General features: G+C 46.5%; 1 protein-coding gene across 1 annotated transcript in view; it reads left to right on the top strand.

The window, feature by feature from the left end:
- The window catches only part of ACE2 (angiotensin converting enzyme 2), a 51757-nt gene extending 37531 nt beyond the window's left edge, over positions 1-14226 (top strand). The window contains exons 11-18 of the mRNA XM_047765825.1: positions 1181-1279; positions 1963-2085; positions 2497-2669; positions 4185-4243; positions 6756-6856; positions 8426-8542; positions 10620-10814; positions 13263-14226. Coding sequence (XP_047621781.1) covers positions 1181-1279; positions 1963-2085; positions 2497-2669; positions 4185-4243; positions 6756-6856; positions 8426-8542; positions 10620-10814; positions 13263-13371 — 976 coding nt within the window. The 3' untranslated portion in view covers positions 13372-14226. The remainder of the gene's footprint in view (positions 1-1180; positions 1280-1962; positions 2086-2496; positions 2670-4184; positions 4244-6755; positions 6857-8425; positions 8543-10619; positions 10815-13262) is intronic.
- Positions 14227-14723: the final 497 nt, after the last annotated feature.

Raw genomic sequence — 14723 nt, 5'->3', positions numbered from 1 at the left:
GAGGCAGCATCTCTAATAGCTGTTTCTAGCGGTTGAGTATTACCGAAATTATGTCTGTCATGAGCCCCAAACTAGAAATGTATTCGGTTTAAACAATGCCAAATACATAGTTTCCGTATTTTTCCCTCTTTCTTTCTTTCTCTTTCTCTTTCTCTCTTTCTTTCTTTCTTTCTTTCTTTCTTTCTTTCTTTCTTTCTTTCTTTCTTTCTTTCTTTCTTTCTTTCTTTCTTTCCTTCTTTCCTTCTTTCCTTCTTTCCTTCTTTCTTTCTTTTGTCTTTTTAGGGCTGTAGCCGCGGCATCTGGAGGTTCCCAGGCTAGGGGTCTAATCAGAGCTGCAGCTCCCCGCCTACACCACAGCTCACGGCAACACTGGATCCTTAATCCCCTGAGTGAGGCCAGGGATCAAGCCTGCGTCCTCAGGGATACTGGTCGTGTTCGTGAACCACTGAGCACACAACAGGAACTCCCATACTTTTTTTCTAATTGAATTAATTTTTGATCCCTTGTAGTTTAGTTCCAAAGGTGCATGGAATCAGACCCTTAAAATGATTCATTAGTACATTAATTACTCCATTCGCTCTACAAATACACACGAAGCCTTTTCTTCGCAGTGACCATCATGTCTGGCACTGGAACTCCAGAGGTGACCAAGACAAGGCCGCTCCCTCTAGGAGCACAAGTCTCCAGGGCAAGAAGGAGCTGTACGTGAATAATTATAGAATGGAGAGAGAGATGACAAAGGGGGCACAGCTAGAGAAGGCTAAGGTTGCTGGCGGGGTCACTATGCCAGTGGGTGGCTGTGATCGGGGCAGGCCTCACACAAAAGGGGGCACTTGCACTAGCCTTCAAGAATAAGTGAGATTCTCCTTTTAGAACATTCTCTCCACCAGGAGCTGGTGCTAGAGAGGAATTATTAGGACTTTCAGTGTTTTGGGCCACGCCAAGCACTTTATTCAATGAATGTTCTGGAGGTACAGCTATTTTCCAGTGGTTTAGACTGGCTGAGTTAACAAACAGAGAGATGACAACACGCTGAGCTTTATTCTGTAATCCTTTACACTGGTCTCAGTTTCAATGCCGTAGAAACGCCACCGGCTGATGAAACTGCGCTAACGGCACCCATCGACACTTTCTCATGATGAAAGACCCACTGCTAATGGATCCTCTTTTTTCCTCCAAGGCGAGAGATACTTGGGGTAGTGGAACCTCTGCCCCATGATGAAACGTACTGTGACCCCGCATGTCTGTTCCATGTTGCTGAAGACTACTCGTTCATCCGGTAAGTGACAGTTTTCTTCTCACTGTGAAACTTCTAGGATTTGTGGACAGGGTGACAACTAATTTCTCTTCGTCTCTCCATCCCTCTTCCCCTTACAACCTCAAAAGAGATGATCAGTTTCAATTCAACTCAACATGATGTGTTGGATGTGTTGAGTTAAATAAAACCTGTATGAGATCTTTTCTTTAGGATCAAGGAACTTAGAGTGTCTTTGGGAGACATACAGATATTTTTTGTTTGTCTTCTTGTTACTGTAGAGTTCAGAGTGATTTGTAATGGAGTATTTTTAACTTGAAGTCTAAAAACCTATGTTTTTCACCCATTAGCCCCCAATCTTGAATTAGCTGTGGCTTTCTTTACTTGTAAAGTGAAAATCATATTATTGACCTGCCATCAGGATCCATTGGCATCACTTATATTAAAGGCATATAAGTCGGTAAAACACAATACAAAAGTGAGCCAACAGTTCACAAAACAATACTGCCTTGTTATCAACGGATACTTCAAGGCATGTGTGATGAGTCTGTTGGGTTTGTGATGGGGTCTTTCTGGAGGGAAAAGAGGTTTAAGTAGTACTTCCTAGGTTACTAGGGCCTCAAAATGTAAATATATGCCCCGATCTCTGACTCTACCACCAAAACTTAACCCAGGACAACTTTTGTGTTTCATTGTCTCTTTCACAGATATTACACAAGGACCATTTATCAGTTCCAGTTTCATGAAGCTCTTTGTCGAACAGCTAAACACGAAGGTCCCCTGTACAAATGTGATATCTCAAATTCCACTGAAGCTGGGCAGAAGCTGCTGTAAGAGACACCTCAAAACATTGAACATCTCCTACTCTTTAATAATACTCTTTCTGGGTCTGGGTTTGAATTTGATTTCTTTGCTCAAAAAAGAAAATGTGGGGCCTCCAAATGTCATCATCCACAAATTAAATGTTGGTTTTGTGATCACACAGGAACCTGGACTGTGTGATGGCTGGACAGGCCACCTCCTGTGTCCATGTCCTAACTAGAAAGCTCTTTTTGGAGTAACTGGAAGGGAAGAGAGATTGAAGGATGACTACATCCAATAACACAAGCCTTATTTTCTTATCTGCCAGGAGCAAACTTAATTAAGCCAAAGAGGAGAAACCATAGATTGTACATGTAAATAGATGTACCTCTGGAATCCCTCAAAAGGCCCTGAACCCACCCTCCCCTTTTTACATGTAGACAAATGCTGAGCCTTGGAAAATCCGAACCCTGGACCTTAGCATTGGAAAATATTGTCGGAGTAAAGACAATGGATGTAAAACCACTGCTCAACTACTTCGAGCCCTTGTTGACCTGGCTGAAAGCCCAGAACGGGAATTCGTCTGTGGGATGGAACACGGACTGGACCCCATGTGAGTATGCCTAGTTGACGTGTTTCAGTTTGTCCCCTTTCTACGTCCCTTGGTCCTCACGGGCCCCAGTCTCATGGGACAGTGACATAGACAAACATGTCCTCCCTCTCCTTAGACCCTGCTTCTGACTGTGCTATGGTGGCCATTGCCATTTTTTTCTGGGAGTAAACACATTTGTTGAACACGTACTATGTGCCTGGCACGGTAAAAACGACCTCACTCGCTTTTTTCAAGTCTGCTTGACTAGCCCTGTATTTCAAAGAGTTTAGCAGTCCTCAACCCACTATACTCAAATCCTGTTCTTAAAAGAAAAACACTCGGGAGTTCCCATCGTGGCGCAGTGGTTAGCGAATCCGACTAGGAACCATGAGGTTGCGGGTTCGGTCCCTGCCCTTGCTCGGTGGGTTGACGATCCAGCATTGCCGTGAGCTGTGGTGTAGGTTGCAGACGCAGCTCGGATCCCGCGTTGCTGTGGCTCTGGCGTAGGCCGGTGGCCACAGCTCCGATTGGACCCCTAGCCTGGGAACCTCCATATGCCGCAGGAGCGGCCCAAGAAATGGCAAAAAGACAAAAAAAAAAAAAAAAAAAAAAAGAAAAAAGAAAAAAGAAAAACACTCGTAGCAATATCAATGCTCTTTCCTCTCCTTTCTGGCAGTTACATTCATATTTCTACACAATTTATTTATAGTGTCATCTCGCTATTGGTCAGTTTTAGGCATGCACTTCTACCTACTCTTCCATCTCCTTTCCTAATTCCCCAATGAAGTTTAATGTACTTTTTAGTAAAGAAATTATCAGTATTTGCATCATGCCTGTAGAACCGACTAATGTACTATTTTATATCCTTTCTTATGTGGCTTTTTGTTTGTCCTGGAGCTTCTATTGCCTCAAATTTTTTTGCATGCCTAATTTGCTATCTGTGTGGCATTCATCTTTTCCAACTCTTCCAACATATCTATTCTTTTCAGTTTCATTTTTCTCTCTAAAGGACTCCCTCTTAGGGTTCTCCTGTCTCAATCTGGACCACAGTTTTCATCCTGAGTCATCCCTTTGCTGCTGTCCTGGGTTGAATCCACTGCTTCCTGGATGCCATGTCTCCTTTTTTGGACTACCTCTTGTTTTGCTGCAGCACAGCCTCCAAGTGACTTTCTAAGCAAGAGCTCAAGGGGTAGGAGCATCACCTGTCCCCCAAAGTGCCTTTAACCAAACCTTGACTTTCATTCCCCTTGTTTTCAGTCCCGTATCTTCTTACCTCTTGCTGTACCTTAATACCAAACCTCTCTGGGATTTTCTGGGGCTCGGTACTGCCTCTGTGTACACATTAAGCCATGGCTTCCTGACCCTTGAGAAAGCGCTTAACCACTTCTCCATAACTTCTCATTTTCCAAAAGTGTGTTTATGCCTTTAAAAAATTCCTTTACTCTCACTTTAGTGGGATATTGGGAGAGGAAGAAAATGAACACACATGGTCAATCTGTCATATGTAACAATGGTCTATTATTTCTTTTTAATCAGATGCTGACCAAAGCATCAAAGTGAGGATAAGCCTAAAATCAGCTCTTGGAAAAGAAGCAGTGAGTATTCTAGACATCCTGTCTGTAACTTTTCAGTGCATTCTCTTGAATAGGACACAACAAGCCCATTCCAGTGTGATCTAAAAGATGAGAGGGCATGTGGTTCTCTTAAAAAGCCCAAGATTCTGGCCTTCAGCTTTTTTCTTTTTTCTTTTTTTTTTAGGGCCGCACCTGTGGCATATGGAGGTTCCCAGGCTAGGGGTCGAATCAGAGCTACAGCTGCCGGCCTACACCACAGCCACAGTAATGCCAGATCCAAGCCGCATCTGTGACCTATACCACAGCTCCTGGCAACACCTGATCCTTAACCCACTGAGTGAGGCCAGAGATCAAACCCGCAACCTCATGGTTCCTAGTTGGACTCGTTTCCACTGTGCCATGACGGGAACTCCTGGCCTTTGGCTTTTGGATCTTTTTTTTTTTAAAGTAACACATTCCCTATTGTATTGACAATGCCTCCTTCTTTCCTTGTGACTTTGAAGATCAGTGAGAAAACATCCAAAGTATCAAATGCCCATCCTCCCAATTCACTCTGCCCACCATTAGTTGTATTTGAAAAAGAGGACACAGTTATATTTTGTGAGATTCTTTTTTAGACGTAGTGTAGGCAGTTTTGCTTTGTTTGTTTGATACAATCATTTGCTTTGTTTTGTTTTAGTCAATCATCTGTATCCTGGAAGCTTGTTTTAAGCTTAGCCCCCAGCCCTGGACCTGCTTAATCACAACCTGCATTTTAACAAGTCCCCAGATGGTGTGGTAGACTGAGAAGCTCTGATTTAGAGCCCTGTTTCTCAAGCCTGGTTGCACATCGGCATCCTGTGGGATGGAGTCCCACTCCCCGAGATTCTGACCAAGTTGCCCTGGGGTGTGGCACCCATAGTCGTAAAAGCTCCCCAGGGGATTCCAATTCCATCATGGTTTGCAAACCACCACCGATGGAAAGATTCATATCAAGACAATACAAGGTTTTATAGGAAATCCTATTACCTACACCTTCATGTGAATTCTTTGAATCAGCTCGTGCTTACTTCTGAGCACCTGTTTCATGTGATCCGGTTAGAAGGCATGGTGGCTTTGACTGGGAAATAGGAGAGGAGAGGGTCACCCCGGGCAGGTGGGGATCCAAGGCTTGGGTGGGCGTGTGGCAGCCTGAAGGCTTTGCAGGATTAGAGGGCAACCTGGTGCTGGTGGATGAAACAGTCCAAGGTGCCAGACAGGGTGTTATTTGCCTTGGACAGACCCGACGATTGCATTTCTACCCGCTTACTTTTCCTGGGAAGTTCAGTATTGTCCAGGGCTCCACAGTAGCTGTCGTGTAATTTTCACAGATAAGACATCTAAATATAAATAAAATAATAGAAGTAAAAAATGAAAACTTAAGAAAGAAATAATAAAAATGGAGGTGCATCACGTCCCAAACTCTAAAAGTTCAAGTTCCCATTTCTTAACAATCATCAAGTGTTTCTGGGATTATTTCTCTGTCATAGTGTTTTTTCGCTCTTCCTTGGACAATAAATTTTAATTACTTGAATTTAAAATATTGAGTAGATAAGGATCCTTTTCAATTGTCTTTTTTTTCTTGATGCCTGTCCCTGTGTTTTCTTTCCATGCACTGAGGGATTGGTCCACACTCTTCAGAGGGGTTCATGGTGTAACATTTTGAGGCCTGTCCACTGAGCAACAGGCTGCTTTGAGGAGACCAGAAACCACTTTTAGCCACCTACCTTTCAGGGCCAGCATAGCTGCCCCGTTCAAGCTATTTCGTGGCAAAGTCTAACCGGATCTTTGCCACTATTTTGAGAACTTGGCTTTTCATATTTTTTTTGAGTATAGAAATAGTAACCCGAACGTTAGTAATGATATTAATAATAGCAGTATTACGTGCTATTCCTTGATCTCTACTTCCACCTGCTGGGGCGACTGCTCCTTTCTCTTTCAGCAAGTTTTTCCTGAACCGTGCAGATACACAAGCCATTGGTTTAGTGCTGAATATCAAGAACAAATGACCTTGCTTTTAAAAACATTATCCTTTTCCTTTGAAACTCAGATCTCTTTTACACTTATACACATCTGCAAACTTACTAAAAAAAAAAAAAATAGTCAAAACTCAGCGTATATGGACATTGTAACCCAAACCAAGGGCTCACCTGACTCCCACCTATAAACCTGCCCTCGGGTGTTTATTTCAGCTGACATCGAACTAAACTGAAAGGGCCAGTGAAGCCAGTGGTTCTCAAAGCGAGGTTGCTGAACGAGCAGCGTTAGCACCACCTGGGAGCTTGTTAGAGCTGCAGATCCCTGGGTCTTGTCCCTGACCTTCTGAATCAGAGACCCCGAGGCTAGGCCCCCCCGTGTGCCATGGTTGAGCAAGCCCTCCACGCGATGCTGAGGTACTAATGCAGAGTAAGAATCTTTGGAATATTAGATAATTTAAAAATAATGCGGGTGGAGTACCAGGTTGTAATGTGCCCCACAGTCTCTCCTGAGCAGTGTTTTTCTTTTGAACTTGCAGTATGAATGGAATGACAATGAAATGTATCTGTTCCGGTCATCTATTGCCTACGCCATGAGAAAGTATTTTTCAAGACCCAAAAATGAGACCATTCCATTTGGGTGAGTGGATTTGCTGTGCCCTCAAGTTACTCCAGCCAGGGAGTTCCCGTCGTGGCTCAGTGGAAACAAATCCAACTAGGAACCACGAGGATGCAGGTTCGACCCCTGGCCTTGCTCAGTGGGTTAAGGATCTGGCATTGCCGTGAGCTGTGGGGTAGGTCACAGATGCGGCTCGGATCTGGTGTTGGTGTAGGCCGGCAGCTGTAGCTCTGATTCGACACCTAGCCTGGGAATCGCCATATGCCTCGGGTGCAGCCCTAAAGAAAGAAAAGAAAAAGAAAAAAGTTACCCCAGCCAGTAACCCGTGGGTTGGAGAAAATATTATGCTTCAACTTTTCTTCAAGTGAAATTAAGAAAAACTTCCTAATAACGTTTAAACCTCTTAGCTCTCCTGGAATGTGGACCACTCTGTTTAGGGGTGATTGTGGCTTAGTTGACTTGTAGATGGCACGAGCATTGTTACTCAGTGGCCTCTCCTGGCCTCTTCCCCTCCCCTTCCCTCCTCTCTCCTCTTTTCCTCTCCCATTCTTTCCACCTCTCTCCTCTCATTGAGCTTATATTCTAAAGTGTGTGTTTTATGTGTGTGTGTTGTAGACAATCAACAAAATATGTAAGTGAAATATAATAGAATTCGATGGTGACAAGTGTGAAGGAGAAAAACAACAGAAAGGGGGCTGGAGACTGCTGGTGTGTGTGTGTTGTGTGTAGAGTTCAATTTTAACTAAAATGGTCAGAGAAGGCCTGTTAATAATTGAGCAAATAGCTGAAGCAGGAGAGAGAGCCAGAGGTGCAGAAAATGAGGGCAGTGTTTCCGTTGGGAAAATAGCAGGTGGAAAGATCCCGAGGAGCAAATATCCTTGACCTGCTGGAGGAGCTGCCAGGAGGCCAGCGTGGCGGGAGCCGAGGGAGCGAATAGAAGACAGTGGGGACTGGGCCACGGGGGTGGGAAGGCGAGGAGAAGGTGCCTGTGCACCTCAAAGCCCTTCCAAGGCCATCGGCTTTGCTGCTGAGTGAGGAAGCCTCTGCGCCCCATGATCTGCCTTGGGTTTCACTGGGCTGCATCTGGTGGCGTGAGAGCGCAGTCCTGCCACATTGTACTCTGAACCCCCTGCCGCCCCCTCCGCCATGGGGGTGGCACGAGGTCTTTTGCTGGGAGGGGCAGGGCTGGAAGATGTAAACGCACCACTCCTGCCCATGGAACCGAGCCCTTGCCGCCCGCCGTGCTGTTGATCACAGTCCTTGGTCGCCACTGACTCCTTGCTGATGCTGCTGGTGCTTCCCGTTTGAAATATTTCTATCCTTGAAAAAAAAAAAACCCTATGGTTCTTATATGATGGCAGAACCGGTAGTGCCAAACTTGCCATCTCAACCTGCATAGATGAGTTCCTGTGCTTTGGGCCGTGTTAAGGCTGAGGGGACCGTCGGGTCCTTCCATTGCCGGCCCTGCCCGTGTCCCTCTCCCTCAGCCCGGGACCCTCCCCCTAAGCTCCTTTCCCCAGCAGGAGCCTTCGTCCTCTGGACAGCGTCCTCTGTGCCAGCGGGGAAGCTGTGTCCTTTGTTTCTCCACAGGGCGGAGGACGTGTGGGTGAGTGACTTGAAGCCAAGAATCTCCTTCAACTTCTTTGTCACCTCACCTGCCAACATGTCTGACATCATTCCCAGAAGTGAAGTCGAAAAGGCCATCAGGTGATGACGTCCTTTCCAGGGCTAGGGGCTCAGCCGGGGGCGCAGCAGCAGGAACTACTAGTTGGCGTGTCCCCAGGCGCCCGGCAGTGTCCCGGGTCATTTACATGTTGTCCCTCATCTTAAAAACGCGGGTCTGAACTCCAGGAGGATCTCGTAGCAGGGGGGTTGTCTTAACTGGGTTTCCCCAGGTGCAGGTCCTTAGACAAGGGTTAGAGTGTTGGAAGTCTGTTTGGGAGCTGATCTCAAGAGACGCTGATGGGAGTTCCTGTCATGGCACAGTGGTTAACGAATCCCACTAGGAACCTTGGGGTTGCGGGTTCGATCCCTGGCCTTGCTCAGTGGGTTAAGGATCCAGCATTGCTGTGGCTCTGGCGTAGGCCAGTGGCTACAGCTCCGATTCGACCCCTAGCCTGGGAACCTCCATATGCCGTGGGAGCGGCCCTAGAAAAGGCAAAAAAAAAAAAAGGCGCTGATGGAGAAATGCGGGGAGGAGACAGAGAGCAGAAGGAAGGCAGTAAGTGAGCAAGTGACACTGGGCAACCAGCGCTCCATCCTGCTGGGGATTCTGAGAGGCCAGCGTAAGAAAAGGCACCTGAACTGGGCCATCCGTGCTAGGTGCTTATACACCAACTCCCATCAGCCACTGGTTGAGACGTGCTTACAGGTGACAGTCATTCCCCAGCATCGCCGGCCTGCGCACAGGGCCCCATCTCATGGCCTGAGAATGCTCTTGCGCAAAGGCAGCAGGTCCCGGCTGAAGAAAGCCTGGCCAGCACGCCTGGAAAACGCTAAGGGCAGAGGGGCCGTGGACAGGTGTTTTCATCCTTTGCTTTGGGGACTTTGCCGTAGGCTTCTTTTGAAGACAAGGTAGGCCAGCCTAGGATTCCTCACACCCTGGTTAGCCTCCCCACCAGCAGAGGGACTTGCGGTCGGCATTGACTGTTTAGAAGGAATAGTTTTCTCTGTCATAGCTGCTTTCCAAAACAGCAAGACTGAAGACTGCATAGATGTAGAGGTTTCCCCTGGTCTTAAAAAATAAAACTCAAAACTCAAAATAAAAAATAAAGCTTGCGCTCCCCGTGGTACACGAGTTGCTCACGAGGTGGCGCTCCTGAGCTGCCGGTCACCTCCGGAAGCAGAGCCAGAGCTGTGGGGCGGAGTGTTGCCTCCAAAATGTGATTCAGTGGGGTGTACCTAAACCGAGCACACCCAGAGACTCAGTGGCTGCCCCCACATGGCTTGTCTTGGGGAAAAGCGCCAGCTGAGAGCATCATGAAAGATCCCAGTCCTCCTGGAAGCTGCTGCGGTCCTCAACGTGTTTCTGTTTCCAGAATGAGCAGGAGTTCAGGCTGAGGTTGCCAAGGGGGTCATTCCTCACCCCCCTCCAACCTTCTGACCCGCGCTAGACCCAGGAGCAGGAAGATGGGTGCCAGGCCCTTTGGTTTTCAATCCAGAATGTTCCCCATTTCACTCTTTTTTGTTTATAAGAGAGAATCTTCGCCCTTTTCCCCCCTCTAGACAATTCAGCCGTATCCCAGCCTAGCACTGGAGGAATTGGCAAAGGCGTCTTCCCTGTGTTTCTCCCCAGTGCTGCCTTTTGTTTGGATGTCGACAGCTTTTATTTGGAAAATACAGCTATGGAGACTTGTGTACAGGGCCTGATTCATTCGTGGAAGGGGTGTATCCAGTTGTGCTTTTCCCTTATTTAATAGAAAGGCGTTGCAGACATACGCTGACAGAAGGGAAATTCTTAGCCAACCTGCCAGGCTTGCCTTTTCAGCACAGTAGTCACAAATGAACGCGTGCTGACCATTTGCCCGCCTCCACACTTGCAACCCAGTTTTCCAGTGAAGCTGTTTCCAAACCTCATCCAGGTTGCAAGAGGCCTAGTTGTCAAAACTCAGACCTTCCACTGAACCTGGTTGTTCACTTTGATGTCTTTACTCTTTGGGGTGTCCATTTTTAGGATAAGCCTTATCATATCTTCTGGGAAGGTTGCTAGAAGGAGTAAATAATTGCCAGCCATTCTCTTTTGCTAAGTGTCCCTTTTGCCTCCGTGTTTTGCTTTGGGGAATAGTATGTCTCGGAGCCGGATCAACGATGCTTTCCTCCTGGATGACAACACCCTGGAGTTTCTGGGGATTCAGCCAACGCTGGGACCCCCCGATGAGCCACCTGTCACCGTATGGCTGATTATCTTTGGGGTGGTGATGGGATTGATAGTGGTCGGTATCGTCATGCTCATCTTCACCGGGATCAGAGATCGAAGGAAGTAAGTGACCTTTCCTTGTCTTATCTGTCCTAAAACAGAAAGGTTAGGAAGAAAATAACTGGAAAATTTGCAGTAAGTGGGAGGTTGGACAAGCCAGTTACTTATTTGGACCATTTTGCACCTAAAGATTCTTGTGCACCCCCTAGAAATGTATCAGATTTCATCAGCACTTTGCCTTCCTAGCGAGCCCTACCTCTACCAGACAGGAGAGGTCCAGCCTGGGGACAGCTGGCCGCAGCTCATTTCCCTACTGCTCAGAGGCCCTCCAAGCGCAGCATGGATGGGTGGGCTCAGGGACTGTCCTTACTGATGGGTCCTCCTTGGTCCAGCAGGGACCCTAGAGACTGGGTTCGTGATGGGTCTGAGCTGTGAAATCATTCAAGGATGACCTCTGACATTTGCTTCCAACTGTTCCACGTGAATCATCTTCATTCCTTCTCGGACGCCCCGCTGTCCCCTCAGTTCATGGGACAGGCATCCTCGAATTTGTTCTTGAGTGGAAGATCCAAGGTCACTGGGGATTTAAATCCCCAGAGACCTGATTTATAGTCCGGCTCTGCCACTAAATTTGTTTTTTGACTTTGAGAAAATAATTTCCTTTTGCTGGGCTTATGTAATTAAGGTTAATACTATTTTATAGCACCTAACAAATGCTCTGTACACTTTGTTTAAATGTGTTCTTTAATTTTTTACAGGCACTAGTCTATTTTGCTCAATTTTCTTCACTGTATTTTTGTTCCCCCAAAGATCTTCTTCATCTTCTTCTTCTTTTTTTTTTTTTTGGTTTTTGTTTTTTGCTTTTTAGAGCCTCACCCGAGGCATATCCAATTGTCCTGCACCCGCGCAACCCAGGCTAGGGGTCGAATCAGAGCTATAGCTGCTGGCCACGGCCACAGCAACATGGAACCCAAGCCGAGTCTGCAGCCTTCACCACAGCTCATGGCAATACCAGATCCCCAACCCACTCAGCGAGGCCCGGGATGGAACCTGCATTCTCATGGATACTAGTCAGATGTGTTTCCACTGAGCCACAACGGGAACTGCCAAAGGTCTTCATTTTAAAAATGAGGCACATGAAGTTCCCACTGTGGCACAGCGGATTAAGGATCCAGCGTTGTCTCAGGTGGCACAGGTTTGATCCCTGGCCTGGTGCAGTGAGTTAAGGATAGCATTGCCACAGCTGCGGTGTAGGTTGCAGCTGTAGCCTTGGATTCAGTCCCTAGCCTGGGAACTTCCATATGCTGTGGGTGCAGCCAAAAAATAAAAAATAAACAATCAGGCATTGAATAGAACACATCCGTATAGTTCACATTTTTTTAAATACAAAAGGATACATAGAGTCTGTGTGTCACTCTTTGCTTCTAAATTTCCTCCCAAAGCCAACAAAAACGATCAGTTTTTTTGAGACCTGATGCATGAGAATCAAAATTTAAGAAGACCCCCAGGTGATTCATGTGCATATTATAGTTTAAGAAGCTCTCCTCTATATGCTAAGAATTTGCCCATGAGCTACTATTCCAAAGGTAATTCTTTACAGAACGTCTTTGGCGGCACCTCCTTCGTGCTATGCATTATGTTGATAGAAAGAACATAGAGAAATAAGACTGTTTACCCTGCTCAGTACTTAGGTACATTAAAGTTCTTAGCAAATTTATGTTGTAAACATGTAATTATCTTCATGTGTATATAAAACTGAAATTCAGCGAGGCCAAGAAACTCTCAAGTTTGCACAGCTAGTCTGTAACTTATGTGGATAGATGCTCAGTTCGTAAAGCTGGTTGATGTACAAAAAGCTGGCCCTCCTCCCCTGATCTTTATACTTTGGAAGTGGGTAATATAGTAGGGAAACTCATTAAAATGAAGTGATTGGAGGGAGTTCCCTGGTGGCCTAGTGGTGAGAGACTTGACATTGTCACTGCACTGGCTTGGGTCACTGCTGTGATAGAGGTTTCATCTCTGGCCCAGAAACTTCCACAGGCTTCAGGCATGGCCGTAAACAAACAAACAAACAAACAAACAAATAAAATGAGTGATTGGCTAAGTGGGCACTGAGACCCTAAAGATAGTAATAATGGTTACTATTTGTTGAGGATTGCATGCCAGGTACCATGAGTACCCCGCCAGCGTTATTTCATTGACTTCACACAATTGCCATCATTTTCCAAAGAGGAAAACTGAGGCACAGAGGCCCCTCTCTCTGACTTCAGAGCTTGTACCCTAACCGGTCTCCTGCTCTGCCAGCCATCGCACCAACGGATCTTGGGGCTAAAGAAGTGAATTCACTGCCCTCTGGGTGCTTATGGTCCATCAAGAGGGGCCTGATACGCACATATGAGTACAGGTGATTAGATGCTGAGACGGAAAAGATGCTCGGGCCCAGTGGCGTCCAAGGGAGGCCATGTCATTCTTGCGATCATGATACTAGGGCGACTTCACTTTCTTTAACAGGAAAAAGGAAGCAAGCAGCGAAGAAAACCCTTACGGCTCCATGGACTTGAGTAAAGGAGAAAGTAATTCCGGATTCCAAAATGGCGATGACATTCAGACTTCATTTTAGAAAAACCTCTTTTGTTTCCTCGCGAGGTGATGTTATTGCATGTAAATATTAATTTCATGGTAGAGCAAATAGGAAATTATAGGATGTCAATAAATGCCAAACTGTGGTCCTGTTTGGGAAAAGTGGTCCCAAGAAGTCCTGCCCGAGGAGAGGGTATCTTCTCTTGCATCGCTTTTAGAATTTGTTTCTGCCTCAGGATTGGAATTCTTTTCTGTTTGCTGAAAGAGATGCTTCTCCTTGAGAATGGAGAGCATGTGTCTTTGGCCTCGCAGGCTGTTCGGGGGTCATGGAAATGGAAAAGTCTGTCGTGTTGCTGGAGTTGGGGGGGGGGAAGGAGAGGTAGTGGGAGCAGGTGTTGGGTCGTGTGTGGCATCTGACGGATGGCTTTTAAGGACAGTGCCTGTGACCTGATGGAGCTCCAGGGGTTGGGAATGGCGCACACTGTTGACTTTGACTTAATCCAAGTGTAAAGGAGGACACACTCACTTCACGTTAACTTAGTGTAAGTACTCTAGCGATTTGCCCACAGCAATGATTGGACTGGAGCCTGCCTTCTTCAGCATGACTTGACTACAGGAGAGAGGAGAATCCAGAGAGCTGTTGGAGGACGTTGCCATCTCCCTTCCAAGCTGCTCGATCACCACCTTCCCGACCACGAAAAGCTAGCCCCAGGGCCCTCCGTGAACCCCCTCCAGAGCACGTGTCGTGGAAACACACTTCCGAGTGCATGGAGATCTCAACTGAATGGAACCCTTTGCAGTGGGCACCCAACCTCCTAAATCTTTTGTATTTGCCCTCAGAGTCTGAGCAGTGCTGAGCACAAAGCAGACATCCAATAAATATGTGATTTACACAGTCCTGTGGTCTCGTGCATACTTATGTGCTGGGGCTTCTATGGATTCGGTCTGCTTTTAACTTCCAGGGACAAAGTTGCCGTCTGACTGCCCAGGACCCTTGACCTCTCAAATGTCTTGGAATGAATCCCAGCGTCTTCAGTTGCTTTGTATTTATTACATAAAGTGATGATTAAATCAGTTGAAAAAGCGTTGCGTTAAGTGTCGCCACCATCGGGTCAGGAAGCAAACCTGGTGATGCTTTTACATATCTCAGAGCCCTCAGCCTAGTTTTGAGCACAGCATCTTTACAGACCTGAAAACTGATTGAAAATGGATTAAATAGGCTAAAATATCCAAACTCTACCCAACGATTCACTTTATATGGTGACCAGCATAATGTTAGAGTAACTGTGTGCTGAATAAATCCTATAGAGATGGTGGCATTGGTGGATTCATTAGCCGGGTCAGGGGAGGGTGACCTTTTTCTTCACTTTCGAGAGAGCATAGGCAGGCCCT

Source organism: Phacochoerus africanus, chromosome X (genome assembly GCF_016906955.1).
Source record: "Phacochoerus africanus isolate WHEZ1 chromosome X, ROS_Pafr_v1, whole genome shotgun sequence".
In the NCBI taxonomy this organism is placed as follows: Eukaryota; Metazoa; Chordata; class Mammalia; order Artiodactyla; family Suidae; genus Phacochoerus; species Phacochoerus africanus.
Note: the sequence above shows the minus strand (reverse complement) of the source record. Positions and strands in the feature narration are given on the sequence as shown.